Source organism: Tympanuchus pallidicinctus, unplaced genomic scaffold, assembly GCF_026119805.1.
Source record: "Tympanuchus pallidicinctus isolate F22 unplaced genomic scaffold, pur_lepc_1.0 scaffold3, whole genome shotgun sequence".
Classification (NCBI taxonomy): Eukaryota; Metazoa; Chordata; class Aves; order Galliformes; family Phasianidae; genus Tympanuchus; species Tympanuchus pallidicinctus.
The window spans coordinates 15,713,042-15,735,995 of NW_026294747.1; the positions used below are offsets into that span (position 1 = coordinate 15,713,042).

The following is a 22,954-nucleotide window of genomic DNA, read 5'->3' on the forward strand; positions in this document are numbered from 1 at the left end:
GCCAAATGAGTTTCAAACAGAGCTATCAATAAAAGTCTTAATGCAGTTTTAGTACTTCAGAACTCAAATGAGAAGAAAACTTGCACTCTGCGTGGTGAATTAATGTTACCAGAGCAATCTGCCTGTCATATTGGCAAGATTCAGTTTCCAAGCATGTCAGCTGGAATGTAATTACAGGAGAGGGGGAGATTTGATATCTAAGAATAATGGAAATAGGGACAATATATGGTGGAAAACAGCTGCTACGATACTAGAATACAAGTACTGCTGTTACTGTTGTTTGTTTGTTTTTTAAAAGCAGTAGCAAAGTGTGGAGAGGAAAATCAGTAATTCTGTTTGTTCTGTGGTGTTTTTAATGGTGAAAGTAGTGATAAGTTGAAGGACAGAAATTTCAGAGCAGTTTTAGTATTCTGTCTGGAACAGAAAGAATAACTTTCTTTTTCCATATTGAGTATGTGAAAATGCTTGCATATACCAGTCTGTTTTAGATCTGTCCTATGTGTGCAAGATTGATGTCCTCAATGTATTTGAAGAATTTTGGGAGTACTTGTTATTTCACCTTCATAAACTGCAAATGGTAACTATGCTGATTAAAAAAGAAAATGAACCTTCCCTCCCAAGTCCTTATTGTTATTAACCTCATCTATACAAATAATTCAAATGCAGATTGGAATACAGGTATAAGAAAAATGTGCTCCTTGCTTTCCTTCAGGATGATACTGGGAGTTAAAGGCTTCTCAAAGTTGTGTGCTGATCTATTGGAAAGCTGCTTTGCTGCTTAAGAAGCCTGGTTTATAAGGCGATGTGAATGCCTTTTTATGCACACATAAAATGCATAATTTTTTTTGTGAAAACCGAGTTCATATTATTTTGATTGCAGAATTGTCAAATATGCTTTTACTGAGCATCTCCAAAACTCTTGGATCTAAGCTACATAAATTAATTGCAGTGTGTATGAATTTGGGGATCTCGTGAGTTCAGAAAACGCATCGGAGTTTTCATATGTTCTGTGGCTTTTGGTTCCACTCGCAGCAAATGTGAGAATATATGCATACACAGAAGAAAGGGAGTGCAGCTGAATGCCATCTGAAAATGTCTGAAGTGTTTTTTGATTTATATTCATCACAAGTATTTAGTCTTAAACAAAGCATTACTGACAGGAGACAAACTGTTGACTGCTATCTTAGGGGGAACGCTCAAAGAATATGGCTCTGAAAAGCCTGGATTTTGTGATGGACGGCCTGTGTTTTGTCAGCTTGTATTGTGCAGGGCTTTGTGAGGCAGACAAATGGCCCTCAAGTCATTCCTTCATTTTCCTGCTCTGAGAAAGAATTGGCTGCAGTCGATGATTGCAAACATAAAAGTCCTGGGTAAAGATGTCATATATTGCAAACAAGGACAGGGAAGGGGGGAAAAGAAAAGGGGGGAGAAAAAAAAGAAAGAAGTTTTAGTGGGAGGAGCACACTGAAGACCTGTGTTTCCTCCCAAAGGCGGTTTTACATGGATGTTCACGCAGCCCTGTTCAGGGACTCTGGTGTGGCCTTTCAGAGGTCAGTGTGTAGCTGAACCAGATACTGCGTTGCTATGAAACCTGGTATATTTGTTTTCTTATCGCTGTGAAGGGGCAAAGTCTAAGTTGTCGTTCCTACATTTTTGCTGTTCATTTGGAAGGTGCTTGTCGTTATGTTCTGTGGGGGCATGCTGATGTAAAGTGACTTTATGGTTGCTAAAACCAGGTGTTTTTTATTCACAACCTTAGAAGTTAATTGTTGAGTTTGGCCTGCTGTAGCTGCTGATAACTGAGGTTTATTTCAAAGCATTTTCAAATTGATGTGTGAAGAAAACTAATTTTCGAGTTATAAAGACTGAAAAACATAGGAAAAGGAATTCATAGTACAATCATGAGTGTTTTTAATGTGCAGTACAGGAGGGTATAAGCAAAATAGTTTATAAAGATATGCAAATAAATGTGAGATGCGTGTTTGCTTGGGCTAAGTTCCTTCTGGATTAATGTAAAAGGTTGTTTTATGCTCCAGTATAGTTGTCACTTTCGTCACCAGATGATTCTCCTGGCTCAGTGATTTTTGATAAAAGATGACAATTTCTATATTAATTCTTAAAAAGTCATGTTTTTTTTTCCCCCCCGTAAGGGTGTCTGGTGAAAGCAACGCAAACTAATCCTTGCCCTTTCTTTCATCTAGGCAAAAGGTTGTTGAAGGAAGTCTTACTCATCCATTTGCGTTGACACTGTCTGGGGACACTTTGTATTGGACAGACTGGCAGACACGTTCCATTCATGCCTGTAACAAACGGACGGGAGAGAAGAGGAGAGAAATATTATCAGCTCTTTATTCACCCATGGACATCCAGGTCTTAAGCCCAGACCGGCAGCCCTACTGTACGTTTTACTTTTCCTTGAAGCCTTTTGCATAGCTGTTTTTTGTTTGTCAGAACAGCATTAATCAGAAAAAGGTGTAGTGTGAAGTTTTACTGTTTTGGGAACGTTTCAGAGAATTAGTTGTGAAACCATAATTACTCAATCCTTTACCTTTCTTTGAAAATTCTAGCCTGAGTAGGTAAGAGCTTATTCATCATCCCAGTGGGTAGTAAAATTCCAAATCCAGTGCAGTACTTCATATCTTTAAAGACTTGCCTTAGAACTTCTAAAATACTGTGATTTTAAAGACACATGAAAGAAAAAAAAAAAAGCACGTAACTACATTTTTTTGTAAGTACAATTATAATAAAATATGTGAAGTTCATCTTGTACTTACAACGGTAATTTTTGCAGGCCGCACTCAATATTGCTTATCTTCAGTATGCAACAAATAGTTTTGGTGTTTCACTATGGAAGGTATTCAGCTTTCATAAGAAATGTTTGTGCCTCTTTTTCTTTGTTTGATGATCTTTCAAAGGAGGCAAGGTGTAGAGAAGGGAAAATGTAAAGAGGCTATCTGTATCTTTTATTGTGTGATTTCATATGGGAATTGACCTAGACTTTTTTTTAAGCAGAATAGTGAAAATGAGATTAAAAACAGTAGTGTGGGAATGTATATAATTCCGTAGCTCTGGGAAGAATCATCTCTTGCGTAGTGGAGATATTCTTATTTATTTGGATTGTGTAGTTCAACTATGCCAAATCTAAAGTCAGCTTCCGCAGCAAAGTTTATAGGATATTAGCAAACAGGCTTGAAAGTAAGCAAAAGGAATTCGGAAATCAGTTTGGTGATGGAACATGTGCAAGTTTTCATGGAGGTTGTCAAATATGCACAGCATCCTGGCTTATCTCAAAGCTCCAGATAAGAATTTGTCTATGCTGAATTCTTGCCACTGCTTTTAGCTCAGGAAATGTCCCAATCGTAGGTCACAGTATTTCTGGGTCAGTAACAATGAAAAGATGGCAAAAATATGATCTGCTGAAAATAGCTTAAATGCCATTGACTTCTTTAAGATCAGGCTTAGATGTCTTCCTTTCCATCTCTCTGTGACTATCAGTGGAAGTAACACAAGTCAAATTAACTGGAACTTTTGTATTTTTATGGTGAAGTAGTTAAGCTTACTCAAACTATGATATTTGAGAGTTCTTGCATAGCTTGCAGTGTCTTTTTAAATGTGACGGTGTTCTCTGTGGTTATTTGTGATTACTGCTCTGTATCTTGCAGCTGTATTTTGTTCTAGTAAATGAGGTGGATGAGGGTGCAGTTGCATCCCCCTCCCCCCCCCACTCCCCTCATCTTTTAAGTTTACTTTTAATTTTTATGTTCTCAAAATTACTGGGGTGCGGAGAGGAAAGAGTGGATATTTGTAATCTTTTCAGTATTTGTGCTTTTTCTAATGTTGAAGTGTTCAAGGGACTTGACACGTTCCCTCCATGCATTTCCTGATGATCCAGAGATATGTCTTGTAAAAACTCTGCAGCTGGGAAAAAAAAATATTTCCAACGTGCAGCAGTACTGCAATGCACAGGCTGTTCCAGACCCCAGTTTCTATTTCCATGCTGCTTAGCAGACCCAGCAGTGGTGAAATAAGTAGTGTTCAGAGGTCGTAACTGTGTTCAACTTCAAAAACATTGGAAGAACAGTACAGTGAGAATGTGCTGAGCTGTCAGCTCTTAAAAAGTTGGCTTTGTATACATGTCAAATTAGATACTCCCAGAAATAAGTTGCTGGGGAGGTGGGGAATCAAATGCTTTATTTTGTGGCTCCTTTGTCATTTAGCACCAACCTTGTGCCAGTCATTTGGGATCTATGATTTATTCCTCAGAGGGGGGGGGGAAAAAAAAAAGAGCTTTAGATGTTCTAGAAAAAGGAAAATAAACCTGATTGATTGTTTGGTTGGTTTCTTGAAGTTCACACTCCATGTGAAGAAAACAATGGTGGTTGCTCCCATCTGTGCCTGCTATCACCAAGAGACCCCTTCTACAGCTGTGCCTGTCCCACTGGTGTGCAGCTAGAAGATGATGGCAGGACGTGCAAATCAGGTAAGAGCTTGACTTTTCTACAGTAAAGGTATTGACTTGGTTTGGGTTTACTGCTTAAGAACTGAAAAAGTAAATTGAATAGAACTGGCTGACATACTGAAATTTCAGTGTTCTCCTGAAATTGCAGAGATGTTGTCCTTATTGCAGAAATTTTGCAATCATATATCCTATCAAGTTACCAAAATTTCGCCAAGTTTTGTGCTTTTTGGCTGTATTTTGTGTTGCCAGTTCTCTGTAGAAATGGAGTAGCATGTGGAGACCGTTGCAGAAGCAATTTATTAGAGGAAAGTTACTGTAGGACCTCTTTCCATTTGAGCAGAGGGCCACGGGCAGAGGTTTGCTCCCTCTTGTTCAGTGACCTGTAGCTACTGGTGCATGGCTGTGCTGTTGCCCTCCTGTTGCATATCAAAGCCCAGTGTGCTTAAGACCTGCCAAAAGCAGTTGAGGCTCAGTCTGGGTGCCCATATACTATTTCAGGGAAAAACTCATATGTTGTCCCTGCTCCCATTACTTTCATATAGAAAAAATCTGAGCAGAAAAATGAAAAATTAAGTTTTAAACTGAAAAATGTCACTTTTCTGGTGCTGAAGATGACTAATAGTCATCTAATGAAGATGAAGATAGATGAGTGATGAGATATGAGGTATTGTATTTTTGGACATTATATTAATTTGTTAAAGTCAACCAAGGCTTTGTACAAAGCTTCTTATAAAACTAAATGAGATAATAGAAGTAGAAAAAATAACTCTTCAGGTGCCGGTTTCCAGTCACTGAAACATAGATGAGGAATCTTCTATTACCAGAAAAAAAAGCCATTCAAAGAATAATAGTTGGACTGCATGCTTTAAATGAAGTATATAACCGGATGCATACTCATGTCAATAAATTGTGTGAGTCAAGACCTCCAAGAATACCACTTGACTTTATTATTGTTCAGGAAGCTGCTTATAAAAATTCATTATAGCAAAACACGAGACTAACACATGTAGTCATAGGGATGCTACCAGACAAGGTTCTGCAGACAGACTGAAGGACCTTCCATTGCCTGTCTCTGCTGAGTGTTTTCACGAGGCGAGTCAAAGTGTGTAGTTATTTTCTGATGTGGCTCAATTCCTATAAGTACTAGAACAAACATAATAGTCTCCTTTCATTTGTGAACTTGAAGCAGAATTTGAACGCTGAATCTCCAGGGCTTAAGGGCCAGCTTTATTAGCTCATCCTGATCCAATTGAAAGGCTTATAAGGTAGTTCTTGCAGCTGCTTTGAAAGACCTTTCTCTTTCCTTCTTCTAGCTTTGGAAAGTTTCCCTTTCACAGCCTTTAAAAAACATTGCTGAATACGCAGGACAACCTTTTTAGACGTTCATATTGACCTTATGTTTCTGGCAGTGGGAATGAAGGTCAGCCTGCTTTTGGCATTTTGGCGGATAGCACAAGCAGGAGTGACTGCTTATACTGTGCTTTCACCTTTCCATTGTTAAGCCAGACAATCTGTCAAGGGTGTTCTGTCAAAGGAGGGCAAAAAAGTGGGATGGGAACAGGAAATCTGGTTTTGCATAAGAATGTGGCCTTTTGGTTCAGTTTTATGGATTATTTCTTTCCCAAGCTCCACATCTTTTGTTGTCCTGTCTGCCTTATGCCAGCATCCATGTGCTTCTCTTTCCACTCTTATTAATTAAAATTAACTCCTTGGTTGCAGGGAACTGACTTCTTGTTCTGTGCACGAGTCCTTTGTGGTAAAGTTGTGTCAAGAACTACAGATGCTACAGTGTTGACCACCTCTCTGTCTTGCTGCCTGTTACTTAAAGTGCTAAGTCAGTTAGGCATATGGGCTTCCTTGGCATTAGACTTTGAAGTGAATTGCAAAAACAGTACCATGAATTCCTCTGTAAGAGGAAAAAACATTTTGTTCTCAAAATCTCTGTCCCTGTTGGGAGTTTACTGGTACAAATATAACTATACAATGTTACTGTATAGTTCTGTCAGAAAGTATTCCTGTGCAGATAAGCCTCGAGGCTGGGACTCTTAAGCAATTTCAGCTAACTTGGATGCTGAAGAGTGTGCACAGGCAGAACATTCAGATAGAGTTGTAGATTGTTGCAGAGTAACAGTACTGAATGGTAATTTACCCAAGTAATTAAGAAAACATGAATTCAAGGACTGGCTATGCCATTATTTTGTTTGCTGTTGGTTGTGTCGTCTTTATGCATTGAAACTTCAGAAGTGGATCTTTAGCCTTTTTCTGAGTGTATAAATATTGATTTACTGAAGCAATAATTACTGTATCTGTGTTAAGTGAATAATTCGTTATTCTTTATTTTTGGCTTTCTGTAAGGGTTCATACTGTTTTCTCTCTGGTGCTAAAGGGCTTTCTCTCTGTGTAAAGGGAAAAAAAGCTGTGCGGTAGATATACATCACGAATAACATGAAATATATGGACAGATGACAGCTAGCATCGTGCACAAGACCCTTTCTGAGAATGTGTACTTGCTTGGTGCAGGTATCAGATGTTTTGTTACTTCCATTCAGATACAATGTTGCTCTGTTTTGCTCTGTTGGTGTGTGAAGTTTTCTTTGCTCACTGATAACCTGACCTGGTACTTGCAAGGTTCCTGGAGAACCGCCTACGTAGAGCTCTCTGCAGTGTGAGGACAGGTTTTATATTTCTATGGGAAAGAAGCCGTAATCAGCAGGCTAACATGAAAACAAAGCACCTGTTATCTGAAGTTTTCATCCATGGAGTTCTCTCTGTCCACACCCAGAGCTATATTTGCTAGCAGAAGATGTGTGCAACATTTGATAAATATATTAGCAAGCTTTTTCTCGTCTGTTTAGTGATAAGCTTTGTTGATCGGTGTATTTGATTGCTGAAGGTGTAGACTAGGTGCTTTACTAGCTGTTGCAGAGTTGGATAGGAAGGTTTCAATTCCCTAACTATTAATTATGTCAGCAGAATTGCTCCATTAGCAGTCCTGTGAGCACTCAGTAAGAATTCTTGCTCTGCTTTGCGCTGTGCGGCCTCACCTCCCAAACTGAGCACCGTTTTGGGTGCCACAAAATCAGAAGGCAATGAAAAGCTACTAGAGAGCAGGGCTATAAAGACAGTGAAGGATTTGGAGGGCAAGGTGTGTGAGGAGCAGCCTGAGGTGCCTGGCTTGTTCAGCCCAGAGCAGAGGAGCTGAGGGGAGGCCTCACAGCGGCAGCTCCTCAGAGGGAGCGGAGGGCAGCGCTGAGCTCTGCTCTGTGTGACAGCGACAGGGCCTGATGGAGCTGTGTAGGTCAAGTTAAGCGTTAGTTAGGGAAAGGTTCTTCTCCAGAGCTGGTGAGTATGGAACAGGCTGCCCAGGACTGTAGACACAGCCTTGAGCTGCTGCAGTTCAAGGAGTGTTTGGGCATTGCTCAAACATGTGGTTTAATTTTTAGGTGATCCTTTGTGGAGTCAGGAGTTTGACTCAATGATCCTTCCGGTCCCTCCCAACTTGGCATATTCAATGATTCTGTGATTTTTACAGTAAGCTTTCAAGCCAAGATCTTTGAAATTATTTATGAAGTTGTATTGGACCACCCTTTGCTGGAAGGGAGGACAAGGATTCTGTTTGTATTTATGGCCTGAGATACTCAAAACAAAGAGATTGTAATCAGTGCAGCTCCCAGGGTGCTGGGAATCTTGCAACTTCAGTGCAACTCTAAGGAGGTTCTGTAACCTGAGTTGGTAAAAGCAGCTCATGAAATGGCAGCAATATCAGTGACAGGCCCTGTGAACCAAAAAGTAACATACTGCTTTCAGATCTTTGAGTGATAGGACCTGTTAGAGTCCAACAGCTCTAGTCTGAAGGAACTGCCTGTGGAGAGTAATTTATTCAGTAATAATTCTAATTACCGTGTAATTTCCAGGAATAACTGAACTCTGAAATGTCATATTTCAAAACAGAACTAATTCTTACACCAAGTGGCTTTCTTGATTTCTATGCGTTTGTTTGAAAGTCTTCTCAAGGCCTGCTTGAGTAATCCTATGAGTCTCTGAGAATGGAACAAGAATTTAAAAGGGATTTGTAATTCTGCCTACTTAGCTTTGTTCATCCTGTGCTAAAATTGTTGGTCTGGTTTAGTTAATTTTTTAGGTTCTTCCTGTATGTACTTTCTGATGCAAGTAATTAAAGACCAAAGCAAAAATTATGTCTGTTCTTTGTGTGTTTTCAGAGCTCTGTTTGGTTTGATCAGAAATAGACAAATAGCAGCAAATAGGCCACAGTGTGTCAGGTCCTTTTTTCAGTCATTTTGATGATTCATGTCCAGAAAGGTTTTCTTTTCTTTAAGGATGACATTTGTCTTTTTATTGAACATAATTATTTTGATTTTTTTGAAGGGGTTTGTTTGTTTTTAGGATTTAGTGAGTTCTGTTATTGAATATTTGAACCTGTCTTGCCTTGCAGCGCAGTCCTAAAGTGATAGCTGCATGTCTTCTCCATTCAGCAGCTTCATCTTGCTTATGTTTATCATGCTAGCAGTCTTTTCTCGTCTTGTTTTCCTTGGTGCACAGTGAACAAGATTTATCTGTTTCTGATTACAGTTCTGGTGCACTTCTTGGTATAATTTTACCACTTCATATGAATGGAACCAGAATTTTTGCATCCTGTTCTACTTTGTTGGAGAGAGTTTTGCTTTGTTCTGTTGGGCAGAGGTGCAGTCTCGGTCTTCCACTGCTTTTTCCTCTTGTCTTTGTCTTGGCCTTGTAGTTCAGTTTTATCATAGTCAGATCTAGAGCATTGTGGTATATCTTGTCAGCTAATTGGGATTAAACTCCGCTCCCAGTCTCTTTTATAAGATATGTATGCTTTCTTTCACAACTGAACCCATTTCTGCAAATAGTATTCAGCAGTCTCTTCCATATATGTTTCTGGAAGACATGTGATCTATCTTCTCTATTTGGTTTTATTAACATACAGCCACTGCTGCCAGCCCTCAGGAAATGTTTGAAGCCTCGTCTTTTTTTTTCCTAGAAGTGGATTTGTTTCCCTGTAAATGTTCACCTCAACTTCTTAAATTCCCTGTGTCTGTTAGTGTTACATTCCTGAAGGATATTAACTATCATTGCACATCGTTTTCTGCCATCATGGCACCAAGGAAGTCAGCTGCATATCAACTAAAATTTGTGTGTAGGAATTTTAAAACCTATTCATCTGTGTCTGATGGCAGAAAGTGTTTTGAGGGAAAACTCACTTCACACTCCCAAACTTGTAATAATTTGAATCTGTGTCTACAGAATTGAAATGGATAGGAGAAACTAGGACTTTCAGTAAAATTCTTCAAAAATTGTGTATCTTTTAAGTTTAGTAGAGGTTCTCAGAGCTATAGGAGCTCAGTTATTCCAGTATCTATGCAGTTTCTGAAAGCTGCCTACCCCAAGATTCTAAAAGCTATCTTAGTTTTATATTTGCTTCTCAATAATGCTTTGTTGCAATATATATATAAAACATTTCAGTAAAATTACGTATTTTTACTCTACATAATTATGGCAATTTCATCTGAGCATCATTCGTTTTCCCTGCACGTGGGAAGTAGATGATTGGATTCATTGTTACGCACAAGCAAAGCAGTTTTTTTGTTTACCTATTAAATTGTCTTTATTTAAGAGTTTTCTCACTTTTACCTTTCCAATTGATTCTCTTCCCCATCCCACTGGGGGGAAGCGTGTGAGTGAGTGGCTGAGTGAGCTGCCTACCAAGACTAACCCACAACGGTTGCATAAACTGAAGTTTGGAGAGGAGCCTATTTGTTTCTCCAGAAAAATTATCTATGTCCTGTGCAAGTTGTGGCCAGTTGGTGATGGCTACTTCCTAATTAGCTAGCTGCTTTTGCAGATATCTTATACCTGGCATATCAGAATGCAAGTGGTTATCTGAGATGCAGCACATTGACTTCAGCTCACCAGAGAAGGATGCCTGCAGTACAAAGCAATTGTTATTTGCTTTAAAGTGGGAAGGCTTTGGCTTTTGAGTCAATCCCTTATAGGAGCTGTAGGATTTCTTCTGTGAAGGCAGAACATTTGTAGTTTTTGAAATGAACTATGGAATTCTGGCTTCTCAAAATAGAACTCTGTTATTGTGATTGGGGAAGAAGGCAGTAGCTTCAAGTGTTTAGCTGGCTTTTTTTTTTTTAATCCCTGATTCTGTTGTTGAGGCAGTTCATTAGAGTTGGGAAATATTCCCAACTATATTATTTCTCCTTCCCTTTCTTCACAGCGCAAAACAGAAGGAAGGAGCAATAATACTAATCTCTCTGTCACAGGGAAAACAAAAACAAACGATAGAAAGATTCTAATTCCAACAAAAAATATCGTGGAGGAAAATATTGAAAGAATGCCTGCATGCCTGTCTCTTTCCCTTGCATGTTATCTGATTTAAATGCAACCATGGGGGAAAAACAAAAAAAAAAAAAAGAAAAAGATACTTCGGTTGCACCATGCTTTGACTTCACAGATGTCTTCTGCCCTCTACCTGGTGTTGGAATACCATAGGAAGATCTTGTTTGTACTGGGAGGTCTTTTTCTTGTTCCCCATCTTGCTGCTATGCTCCCAGTTGTGTTTCCTTTGCCTGTCAAGAAGTAGATAACTCCATGTATTCTTTTTGTTAGACCGAGCTGGGACCTTCTTGAAGGTGGCTTCTCTGAATCAGGGATTTGTATAATTGGCATCTCCTTAAATGCCTGCTACCATTTTAGTTCTGTATTTTCGTGTTATTTCCAACCCTCCAGCAGATCATCTGGCGAAAAGGATCTATGGGCGATCCTATGAGAGGGAAAGTTTTTGGGTAATAGATGACTTGCACAAGGGCTATACAGCGGAGTTCCTGTAGGGAGGAGATTTATACAAATTCTAGGCTATGAAAATGAGATGCAGTTAGTGAATGAGGAAATAACTCTTCATTCCTTGCATCCAGACCCCATTTTGACCATGGTACACTACTGCAAACATATCCTATTGATCCTTTAGCACTAAAACAACAAGGTGGAATTGTGTTTACTTAGTTCCACACATTATTTCCAACTATATTTCACTGAATTGCCTTTGCAGTTGACCAGAAAGAATTGTAAAAACTATCCAGCAATGAGTAATGGATTAGGAAATCTAGAGGCTGCTCTGCAAATAGGAAGTTGATGAATTAAGCCATCCTTTTGGGTATGCATGTCCTCCAAAACATGTTGTGGGATTCTTACACTTTCTTTTTTTGTGATGATTTTTTTCTGTTGCTTCTTCGTGTGTAAGAATTGGCATAGTGGAAGGTTTGTTCATTTCTGTGCTGGTTTTGAACCTTGTTAAGTAAAGCAGTAGAGTTTTCCTCCTCCAAGTTCTACTCTATTCCATTAAAATTAAGTGTTTTTCTTTTCTTTAATTTGTGGGTATTGTTTTTCTTGAATTTGTTTTCCCCTTGCTTTTATGGTTATGATTTCATTTGATCTGTATGAAAAGATTACATTATTTTCTATTCATAGCATCCTTTATCCTCCTAAGTGGGGAGCGCTTTGTGTAGCGCAGAAATGAAATAGCCTCTTATGGAAAAGGCCCTGTGTAAAATTTGACTGTATAGCAGCCCTTGGAAACACGCTGTAAGGAACAAACCTGGAAGGATTGGAAGATCTGCCTTATCTTCTAGCTCTGTTTTCAGCAAGTTTACAGGAGCGATGAATGAAACTCTTCCAGATTGGTGCGTGTTTCAGACTGATGATTGCTCTGAACAACTGAAACACGTTCTAATAAGAGATGGTAGCTGTCTCATTTTGTTCACGTTGAGTCTTCCCATCAGCTCAGTTTTTGTACTTCAGCAGAACCGCGCCCTTTGTCTGCGCTGGGAAGGTTTATGTGTAAACTTTGTTATCTCACATTCTTCGTGGGCCCAGTACCTGCCCATGGAAAGTTACCAATCTCTGCTAACTTGTTAAGCTTCTGCAGCTTCACTGCCTCTTCAAATATACTGTGGGCAAGCACCATTTTACTGCAGCAGAGTAGCAACAGGAAGGTTGAGATCTGCAAACCCCAGCTTAGAATTGCTTATAGCTTTTTCCATGATATATGCCCTTTGGCAGGTGATGATGGCCACGTTTTCTGTGGCTCCATCATACTTGGAACATAATAATTAGCACTTGAACTTCAGAGCACGATACAGCTATCAACCTCGGGGGAGCCTGTGGGACGTGATATTAAGGAGAAAAACAGTGCAGAGAAACTGATGTATGTAAGGTTTCTAGGTGAGTTTGAAACTTTTGCAATTAGAATGCAGCAGAAATGGGATTGTAGTAAAACTTTGTGTTGTGTGTTTCTTCTGTCCAGTATTCTGGGAAAAAAAAAAAAAAAAAAAAAAAGAAGTAGTATGTGTCCTGTTGGGCTTAGTGGGTCTATAATTGTTGGTGTTTGAAGATGTCAGCACCAATACTCTGTTTAACAGAAACTAGTAAAGTTGCTGAACTGCTTTCAAAGGTAGTGATTTCAGAAAGAGCCCTACTGGCTCAGGTTATCTGCTGCAAAAAATAGGTGCTTTAAAACAATGCTTTGCAAAGAAATACCAAAATCCAACAAAGGCACTGCATTTCTAGAAGTGAGAATTTGTGGCAGGCGTTTTCTTGGTCCATCCTTTTTCCTATGGCTTTCAATATACACTGTTTTTAGAATCCTTATGCAAAGATGTGTCCATTTTTTGCTAATTAAAAGCGGGAGCTGGGATTGAGATCTACAGGTTTACATTCTGATTTACCACTGAACATTTCCAACTTCCTGTGCTCTCTCTTTAAAGCACATAGCATTTAGACAGCCAGACCTCAGGGCAGAAGTTAAGACTTATTTGTTGAACTGTTTTGAGGTCTTTGGATGGAGCCTCTGTATAAGGGCAAATTCTTTGTTTTTTGGTACAGCAAGAGCCACACAGTTGTGCTGATCTTTGATTCAGGTTGCTGTCAATGCAGTTGTAACTGGAAACAATCTCCCTCAGAGTTAGTCACTTCTCTCTTAGCAGTAGCCTTACAAAGCTTTGTGCTTCTGAATGGAATACTGGGTCTGTACAATCTTCAGATGTTTTATAGGTCCTGAACTAGATCAGGGTGTTAATGTGTCTTCTGTGTAATGTATGGAAGAAGCATTGCTTATGTTCTAGTCAGCTGTTCTGTGCCGATGATTTTATCACCTGTAGAGTTTAATTAACATTCTGTTTGAGGTCCTTGTTTGTTTGTTTGTGAACGTGTCATCACTGCTTGAAATTGTGGCTCTTTCCTGATTTAAGCAAAGTAACTATTAGGAGTCTGCTACTGAGATAATGGAAGAAACACTGGACAACAGCTTTTCACTACATTGTGCAGCGAGATATGATGTAATTTATGAGTTACGTGAGTGCTCTGGTATTTCCTTTCTTTGTCATAAATGTTAGTTTTCCTTGTGCCTTCTTACCTTTCAATTCGAGCTCTGTCCAAATGTGGGCACTCAAAACATTCTTTCAAATAAACCTTTCCTGTTTCTGTTTTGTTGGTTGCATAAAATCACTGCGTGCAACTCTCAGTTTTAAACTGATAAACCCCATATGTGTTGCACGCTTCTCCTGGTAGTGTCAAGGAGGAGGGTACGATCCCAGTTTCTCCCACCTTGGAGCCAGCACCACTCCAGTATGAAACAGTGGTCTTTATTTGCAGATATTCCCAAAGTTTGTTCAATCTCCTTAAATGTTTTTATGTTCTGCAGAAGTTGAATAGCGAGAGTGGGGTTTGATAGCAGCTTTAAACCTCTCGTAATTTCATTACATCATTCTTCCTGTGGTGTGAAGACTGGCTGTTGCTGAACGTTATGCAAGATGTTGTAATTGTTTTAAATATTGTTGAGATTGTTAAACAGCGTGGCAGCATTTCTTATTTTCGTACATTCCATACGGAATAATGAAGTTTTCCCCCACCCCCTTATTTCAAACAGCTTGTAAAAGAGTTGCCTGCAGTCAAAGCACTTTCTAATGGGCCGCTTTCAAAAAGAGCTGACTGCTTTGTTCCACAAAGAACGAAAAGCTTTACCATTATTGCAGTTTATCTGATTTATTTTTTTCACTCCACAAATATAGAGATCTCAAAAGTTGCCTTTATATAGACTGGGTGTGGATGCACATGCGTGTACACAGAACTAGGGGAAGAGTCCCACAATGGAGCATTGTTCTGGCCTGATTAGCAGCCAGACAAATGGGAGAGGAATAGCATGGTGTTTTCTGGCATAGATTAGCAGAAGGAACCACTGCAGTCTACATTTGTTTAGATTGTTTAGATTGGGTGAATAAATTGGAGCATTTGTTACTGTATTATAGACGTCTTGTCACTTGTCAAATGTGAAGTGGGCCAAGGGAAGAATAAAAAAGGCTCTTGTCAGGCTGGTGAGATGGCCTGCTTCACTGCTGTCAGCTCTGATTGCAGTTAATTTTGCAAATAGAATGCAGCTGCCATTTTCAGCGCTGAAGCATGAATTTTTAATAGCGAGCGCACAAAACAAGGAAATCAAAGCAAACACTGTACCTAGCATGGGTATTAAAAATAATTGGGTACTGGGAATGGGAGGAAAGCGTCACATGTACAAACAAAAAAGTCTCCTAACCTGCTTCTGTGGGATTTCTTGATTGCAAAGAGGGAATATAGTCCTCAGAAAGTGAGAATAACTGCCTTGCATTTTTCTGTTCTGTTTGTTTTTAAATTGAGATATTGTTAGCATTGGTTTAGCAGAACATTTCATGGGTTTTTATGAGTATCAAACATGCTGAAAATTCCATGGAAGGTTGCAGAATGTTTTTAGTGAATTAAAAAACCCAACAATGTCCTTAAGTAAAACAAAGAGTTAAAAGTTTTAAACTGGTGAGAGTTGAAACTGAGTCTTTTTAAATGAATGGCAACTCTAGAGCGGCCTCATTCCTTCTGGTGTTCTATTCTATGGTTTGCATAGAGGACTTTTCATAAACTGTGAGTGTTGTAGAACTTGGGGTTGTTTGCATTCTCCCTCATGTACCCTGGAGGGGGGGGAAGAGGAGATCGTGGTGTGATGTTCTACATGACTGTGCTATAATAGCGATTCTCTGGGAATCTCTTGGTTGTGTGGTTACAAGAGTACAGTGAGAGGACATCAGTTTGCACATCAGTTTAATCAAATAAATGCTGTAGCACTCCAGCAGTAGGTAAACAGCTCACTATAATAATGTGCTAGGCAGGTTCTGGGGTATCTAGCATTACAGCAGACAAGTCACAACGTAACACTTCTGTAGCCTTGAAAACATTCCTACCAACATTAATAATCAAAATGCCTCCATGATGCAGATAAAACTAATGAGCCAGACGAGCGTGTTTGTCCAGGTTTTTGGAAAGAACCAACAACGCTGCTAAGTTCTCATCTCACAGTGCTGTGCTCAGAGCCCGGTGCCAAATTTCACTCTTCTTTTATACTAGAAATGCGTTAATAGATGAAAATACAGTAATAAAAAGCACTGTAATGTTTGGAGTGCATTGTAATAAAGGCCAGGATTTTTGCACTCGTCAGAAACTGTCCAGCAGGATGGACTTTTACCAGCTTTTGAAAGGGATGTGAGGGAGGGCGTAACAAGACATAGGGTTCACATTTCCTCTGTTCACATGCCTTGTAATGTTTAAGGATGTAGATAGTGCCAGTCAAGAGCCTTGCTGTGTAATAATTTGACTTCATTTTAAGCAGTAGCATCTCTCCAACACAAACTGCCGAGCAGCCAGAACTTTAAATCAGTCAAGAAGCTCATTCCCTTTATTATTTCTTTTTCCCATAAATGTCAGTTAGAAACATGTTAAAAATTACAAGAATTTTCCAAAAAATGTTCAGTTCAACTACCAACGAGCTGTCCTGTCCCACTTGTCAAGTGGAATTATTGTTATTCTTTTTCTGGTCAGTTGGGTCAACAGAGAAAACAGTCTAGTCCTGAAGCCTCGGATTGCCAAATTGTCTTCTCCATGATTGTTTTCAGCTGTGTATGACTATGGTGCAGAATATTCCCAAAGCTTGCAGAAAAAGTTTGAATGGCTGGATATGTTAGAAACAGGATTGTTCTTTCCCTTTGCTAGGAGGTTATAGTCATGCTGCGATTGCTGATTCAAGCGGTAGTGACTGCTCTGCTCCTGCTTTCCTGGTCAAAATATTATTTTGCATGCAAGTGAATGTGTGCATGGAACAGCTAGATGAGATACAGTTGAGTTAGGTTATTACTGCTGTTTTGCTGTTATTTATGGTTTTTAGGAGGATATTAATGATGCCTTACAGCCTGTTGTTTAGCCAGCGCCTGTGGGTATAATCTGGGCCTTAAGTTTTGATCTGCTGATTCCTTCCTCTGGTACATTCAACCCTGACCTTGTTCCCCTTGAACCAAGGTGAAGATGCAATCATTCGTGTGAAGAGGCAAAACGTACGCATTTGATTCTTATCTGTCTGTTCCCATGCAGTGATACCTGTAATGTTGGTCGTCTTAGAAATGCATGTAATGCTGGTAATTGCTGTGTTATCAGTTGTATGCATATATTTGGTGCTGTTTAGCTTCACACTGCACATACTTCAATATTAAGATTGTGATTGCAGACGTTAATGTAAAGGAGATTAGAAGGTAAGGTGAATATGAAACCAAGTGCTGTGGGTGGCTGAGCAGCTGCAGTGCTGCTCACTTCCTGACACAGTTGAGCTTAAAGTATTTATCCCTACTCTGCTTTTTATGGAACGTTTTGTTCACCAAGTGCATCCCCTTTCCATACTTGAGTATCGGGGCCTGAGTTTTTTGCTTGCTTGGGGTTTTATTTTGACTCCTACCAGTGAAACATTTCAGAAACATGGAAGCAAACTGTAAAACTTCGTTTCACCAGGTATTTTGTTGTTGCTGTTGCTGCTATGCTATTGTAGCTTGCTGTTGGAGTTCTGCAGATGCTCTCTCCAGTGGCTTTTTTCCTTTGGATCTTAGAGAATGATCTTAATTTGCATTAGAAAACTATTTTAGAAAACTAAACTATTAGAAAACTAAATTAGAAAATTAAAATTTTTTTTTGTGTTTGTGTTGCCAAATAATATTTATGGATACTTTTTCCTACAAAGAAGCTGTGTAGTGGTGGACCACCTATACTATTTGAGGTAATATCCAGGATCCAGATGATTTCTGCTGCTTCCAACATTGACACATTGTTCTATTTGAACAGGCTTTCTAAAATTATCATTTCTAATTACACTGATCAGTTCTGAATACAAACCCTTATTGCTTTGAAGGTCTGAAAGCAGATTCTTGTCATCATGTTAGGAACTAGCCAAGCTCTTGTGGACCTGTTATCTATCCAGAAATGTCAGCTTAGCCCTGAGGTTACTCTTGCTGAGGTAGTCCTTGAAATATAGAAGAGCTTACCAGACTCTGAAGTTCTTTTATTCCCAGACAGCTTTTTCAGACACTTGTAACAGCTCTGGTCTTCTGCTTGCTTAAAAAAGGAAATTGTCTTGCATTTGGTAGAATAGTTGGAGTAGATAGAGTTGTTGGCAGTGTCACCTTTCATTTGTACTGTATGCCATTACAGACAATTGATCATTCAAAGATCTTTTAAGAAGTATGGAGGAAGTGCGAGATATAAGCTATATTTTTTGTTCAAGGTGTTGTTTTGTTTTTTTAATCAAGTCCAAGCACTTGATTAATTTCCACTGTTTGGATGTCAGTCATCACTTCTAAGCACAATAGAAGATGCCAAGTAGCATCTTAGGGATTTCCATTATTTTTCTCCTCTTTCCAGGAGATTTATAAAGCTTCTGAAAGAAGAGTAGTTTTACTAGCAGTGCTTTCTAGTAATTGTTGGTACAAGTTGTTCCCTTAACAGAAAGGAATCTTGATGAACGAAAACCTGTTGCTGTGTTTTCCTCAGGGAGCAAAGGAGAAGAGAAGCCTTAGAAACTGGCTGGTCACCCTGGGCTGTTCCCTTCTTAAATTGGGCTGCAAGTGACCAGAGGCCTTCCCTGTGCCATCACAAGTGTTTGTGGAGCTCTGCAGTGAACCAATCTGGCTAAAAACTCATTTAGATCAGCTCTTTTGTGTGGTTTGCAGCAATAACCTTGCTGCCGTTGTGCTTGCACATGGGAAGGAGTGATAGTGAAGTGAGAACAAGTAGCTGGCGGCAAGGAGGAGGGCAGTGCCACTTCACTTGGGAAAATTGCTTGGATATTGTTCAGATGCTGCTCTTGTAGACCCTTCTTTTCATTCTATCATATCCTGGCAACCTGAGAACTGTTAAGAGTTTCTGAGATATTACTGGGAGGTGAAACTCTATCTGCTTTTGGATTTGGAAACTGGTACCGTCCTGCTCCTGATGGGAATATGAATTTGGTTTTGATGTGCACTTCTTCTGAGTCTCAAACTTCATACATACGCCTAGATGAAATTTTCTTCTAGAAGAGTGTTCTCATGAGGATTTGAGTTTCTGTTCTGCTTAATGGTCTCAAGAAGATGTCTCCTGTGTTGTCTGTTTTCATTTAATCTGGGCAGTTGGTGGGACCTGGAAGTTACCATCTCTGGCTGATGTTTCCTGTACTGGACAAAATGGAAGTGACTTTTTCTGCTTTCCAGTTCTGGATTCTTGCTGACATGTAAACACTTGTCAGTTCCGAAACTGACAGAGAAAGAAGGAAAAATACATGTATTGCTCTTTATGTGCTGAAGCATGTGGGAAAAATGTCTTCAGCAACCTTATATTTTACTGTGTCCTGGTTTTGTGCTGATTAAAAAAAACTGCCAGAAAGAAAATACTGAAAACTCTGTTAGTCTTTGAAGTGCGTGTGCTGCAGGTTGTCTTACTGCAGTAAAACTTTGCAGTGGGATGGAGGAGCACAAGAGAGAGAGAAGTATCCTATTGCCTTAGTTTTGTGTCAGATTTGACCAGATAAGAAATATTTGCTGTAGCTGTTACTGGCTTTCTTATTGGGCTGTCTGAAACAAATCCTTAATGTAATTTGTTTGTGAAATCCTGAATCCTTCTGTTAGTTCAGTTATTCATGATAGTGTTTGTCTGTCAAACAATGCATCTAACATGGTGATACAGCTGGCGGAAAGTTTGGCTAAGCTAGGGAATTCTGTATAATGTTATTAAATATTTGGACATAACCCCGCCAAATTTTTGTTTTGGTCTGTGCTAATGAAAGGAGTGGCATTGTTCTGTGTTTAGCCTTGGCTATCTTTTGTAACTTCTTCCATTAGCACTTTCTTGATTGAGGAAAAAGTAGTTTTGGGAAACAGCCATTATGTGGCTGATATTTAAAAAAAGAAATTAAAATTGTGATCTTACTTGGAGGAATGGTAGAGACACAAGTGGGATTTGATACCAGCAGTCTGTTCAAGAATGGCCTTATGAGCATTGGTTTGGAATCTTTGTTAAACATTGGTTACTACCAACGCTATTTTACCTCCAAAAACAGAGCTGCTAGTGCTGTGCAGTCCTTGTTTTTCCATGGAGAATGTGGTAGGCTGCTGTACAGGCTGGAAATTGGAGCTTGGTGTCTGCAAGCTGCATGTTTGCATGAGTCAAAATACATTTGATCTGGCTGTTGGTGTGCTCCTTGGGAATTCACTTGCATGTAATTTTTTTATTTGGCTAATGGAGGGCTGCTGCAAATCAACTGACTAGCTAACTGTTTGCATGGATGTCCTTATTTTAGATTGAGAGTGCAGTGTTCCATGTTAGTTTGGAAGGCTGGGAGAAATATGCTGTCATTGTGAAATGAGAGTGCCAGCACAAATAGCTAGTTGAGAAGTGTTTAGGAATAACTCCCTGTTCAGACAAGTCTGTAGTTCAGTGAAAGCTGGATCTCCTTGTTTTGAATGTATCTCTGATTGTAGTGACAGCAGCAATTCACAGACTGCTGTGTTGTGTTAAAGCGTTCACATTACTGTTGCTAGGGCTTCAACAACAACGAAAAAAGCAATACTACGAATGGTTTTCTCCCCAGGTGCTGAAGAAGTGTTGCTGCTTGCTAGGAGGACTGACTTGAGAAGGATTTCCTTGGACATGCCAGACTTCACTGACATTATTCTGCAGATAGACAATATCAGACATGCAATTGCCATAGACTATGATCCTGTGGAAGGCTACATCTACTGGACTGATGATGATGTTCGGGCAATTCGTCGGGCGTACCTTGATGGCTCAGGAGCACAGACTCTGGTAACCACAGAAATCAACCATCCAGATGGAATTGCTGTGGACTGGGTGGCAAGGAATCTGTACTGGACTGATACTGGAACAGACCGCATTGAAGTGACCCGTTTGAATGGGACATCGAGAAAGATCCTTATATCTGAAAATCTAGATGAACCTCGTGCAATCGTGCTCAATCCTGTGATGGGGTAAGTTTTGTTCTCATTGGTGGCCTTGCTGTAGTAGGCTTTTGGGTCCAGTTTGTGCTCTCTTGAAACTGAGAATCTGCAAATCACAAGATTATGTGTATATTATTTGTCAAATGTTCATTTTGTTCCAGACATGACAAGCTTTCCCTTCTATCACGTATATATGCTATGCATGTAGAAGGTGACTGCTAAATACCAGTGTTCTTAAATGAAAATGTGTTGTGTGTTTGCTTGAATCTTATTTTCTCTGTATCTTCAGCATTACAGCTGTTAAAGAACCGAGCTGCTGCACGTTTTCAGTACTTTGAGTTAACTGTTAAACTTCAGGTTAGCATTACTGCTTACAGAATTTACAGAATGGCTGAGGTGTGGGCAGGGGTTAGAACTGGATGACTGTTGATGTCCAATCCAGGCTATTCTACAATCTAGTCCAACTCCACTCAAGCAGGGACATTTGGAGCAGGGAGCCCAGGACTATATCCAGGTAGCTTTTGAAGATCGTCACAGAGGAGACTCCAAAACCTCCCTGTCCAGAAAGGTTACAGTTCAAGTTGGTTGGTTTATTTGCTAAGTTTGGAAAGCAGAAAGTTAGCAAGTTCTTTCAAAAACAGAATAGATCTTGACACTTTCTGTATTGCAGGTTACATGCATTGGCTGTTTCTGCCCTTTTCTTTACAGCTACATGTATTGGACAGACTGGGGTGAAAGTCCAAAGATAGAATGTGCTTATTTGGATGGATCAGAGAGGAGAGTTCTGGTGAATACATCCCTAGGTTGGCCTAACGGCTTGGCACTGGATCTTGAAGAGGACAAACTTTACTGGGGAGATGCAAAAACAGATAAAATTGAGGTAAGAGGTGATCCCACGGGCATTCTTAGAAAACAAGTGCTTTTATTATGTGCAGCTTTGCATTTTGGAATCATTTATCCATTTTTTGAGGCGTCTCTTGTTTTGTTAAATATAGTGTTAAAATGAATGAAACGAGACACATTTGAGGAGGGAAGCGTATCTGAGTGTTTTGTTACTTCAGAAAACATTTGTAAGAGGTGCTGTGTTATGTCAAGAAATACACAATTAAAAACGCATTGCTGAAAGTATAGTTTGATTGCTTGAAATCTCAGGTTTGATCTGGGGCCTTTGCAACAGATGGGATACACAGGTATAACCTTCTTGACTTTTGCCTTGTCTGTGGCATTTGGAACTAACATCCGAAATTGCTGCATGTGAAGACTTGATGTAAGATTTGTACAGGAGAGGGTGGATGTGGAGGCCCTAGAGATCCATACTTCAGGACCTTGATGAGTATGTATTGTCCGGAGATACATGGAAGAAAAGTTGTTTTTGCACTTGGGAGGCCTGAGATGTTCTAAGAGATGCTTTTTTTTCCCATTGTTTTTGCCTTAGTATCCCATGATTAAATCTTAATCTAAAACAGTAATTGTGAAGAATGCTACCACAGATATTAGAGCTACAGGGAACTGAGTCTTGAAGTAGTTTCACCGAGAACAGAAGGTGATAAGTTAAATAACTGTAAAATGTAGAATCTAGTTCTGGGGCAAGGCAGTTTGGGCTTCTTTGTGTGTCCATGAGATTCTGATGTTTCACTGAATTATTGTTTTTTGTCTGAGAGGTGATCCAGCAAATTTGTCGAGCTTGTTAATATTGTGCTGTAGAAGGGGATTCGTCATTTTCGTTGACAAGGAAAATTGATCTACAGCCGCTTTATAAATGTCATGTGGATGCATTTGTAAAACTGCTGGAGGTCTGTGTGTAGGAGTAGGCTTACTTACGTTAATAGGTCTGTTTAGTTTGAGGCAGCTGAGAAGAATAAAAGTGAGGTGTGAGAAAAGAGAGGGAGACATCTCAGGAACCGCTACACAGACTTTAGAGGCTACGTGGTCAGACAACTCATAAAGTGGTTGTCAGCTTTCCACTACTTTCCTATGGCCAGCAAAACGGTCATGATATTAGTTGGGAAATAAGGGTGCTGGAGAGACTATTGGAAAGAGAGGAGGCTTTTTCCAAGAGAAAGTAGAAAAATATGGGTACAGCTGGATGTTGTGAGAAGGCCTGAATAGTTGTGAGCAGTTGCTT

At 39.6% G+C, this 22,954-nt stretch overlaps 1 protein-coding gene across 3 annotated transcripts in view; it reads left to right on the forward strand.

The window, feature by feature from the left end:
- Positions 1-22,954, forward strand: part of LRP5 (LDL receptor related protein 5) — a 129,161-nt gene that overhangs the window by 51,378 nt on the left and 54,829 nt on the right. For all 3 annotated transcript variants that reach the window (XM_052694914.1, XM_052694916.1, XM_052694917.1), the window contains exons 4-7: positions 2,202-2,398; positions 4,349-4,480; positions 20,463-20,859; positions 21,538-21,709. In XM_052694914.1, the coding sequence (XP_052550874.1) occupies positions 2,202-2,398; positions 4,349-4,480; positions 20,463-20,859; positions 21,538-21,709 (898 nt within the window). The remainder of the gene's footprint in view (positions 1-2,201; positions 2,399-4,348; positions 4,481-20,462; positions 20,860-21,537; positions 21,710-22,954) is intronic.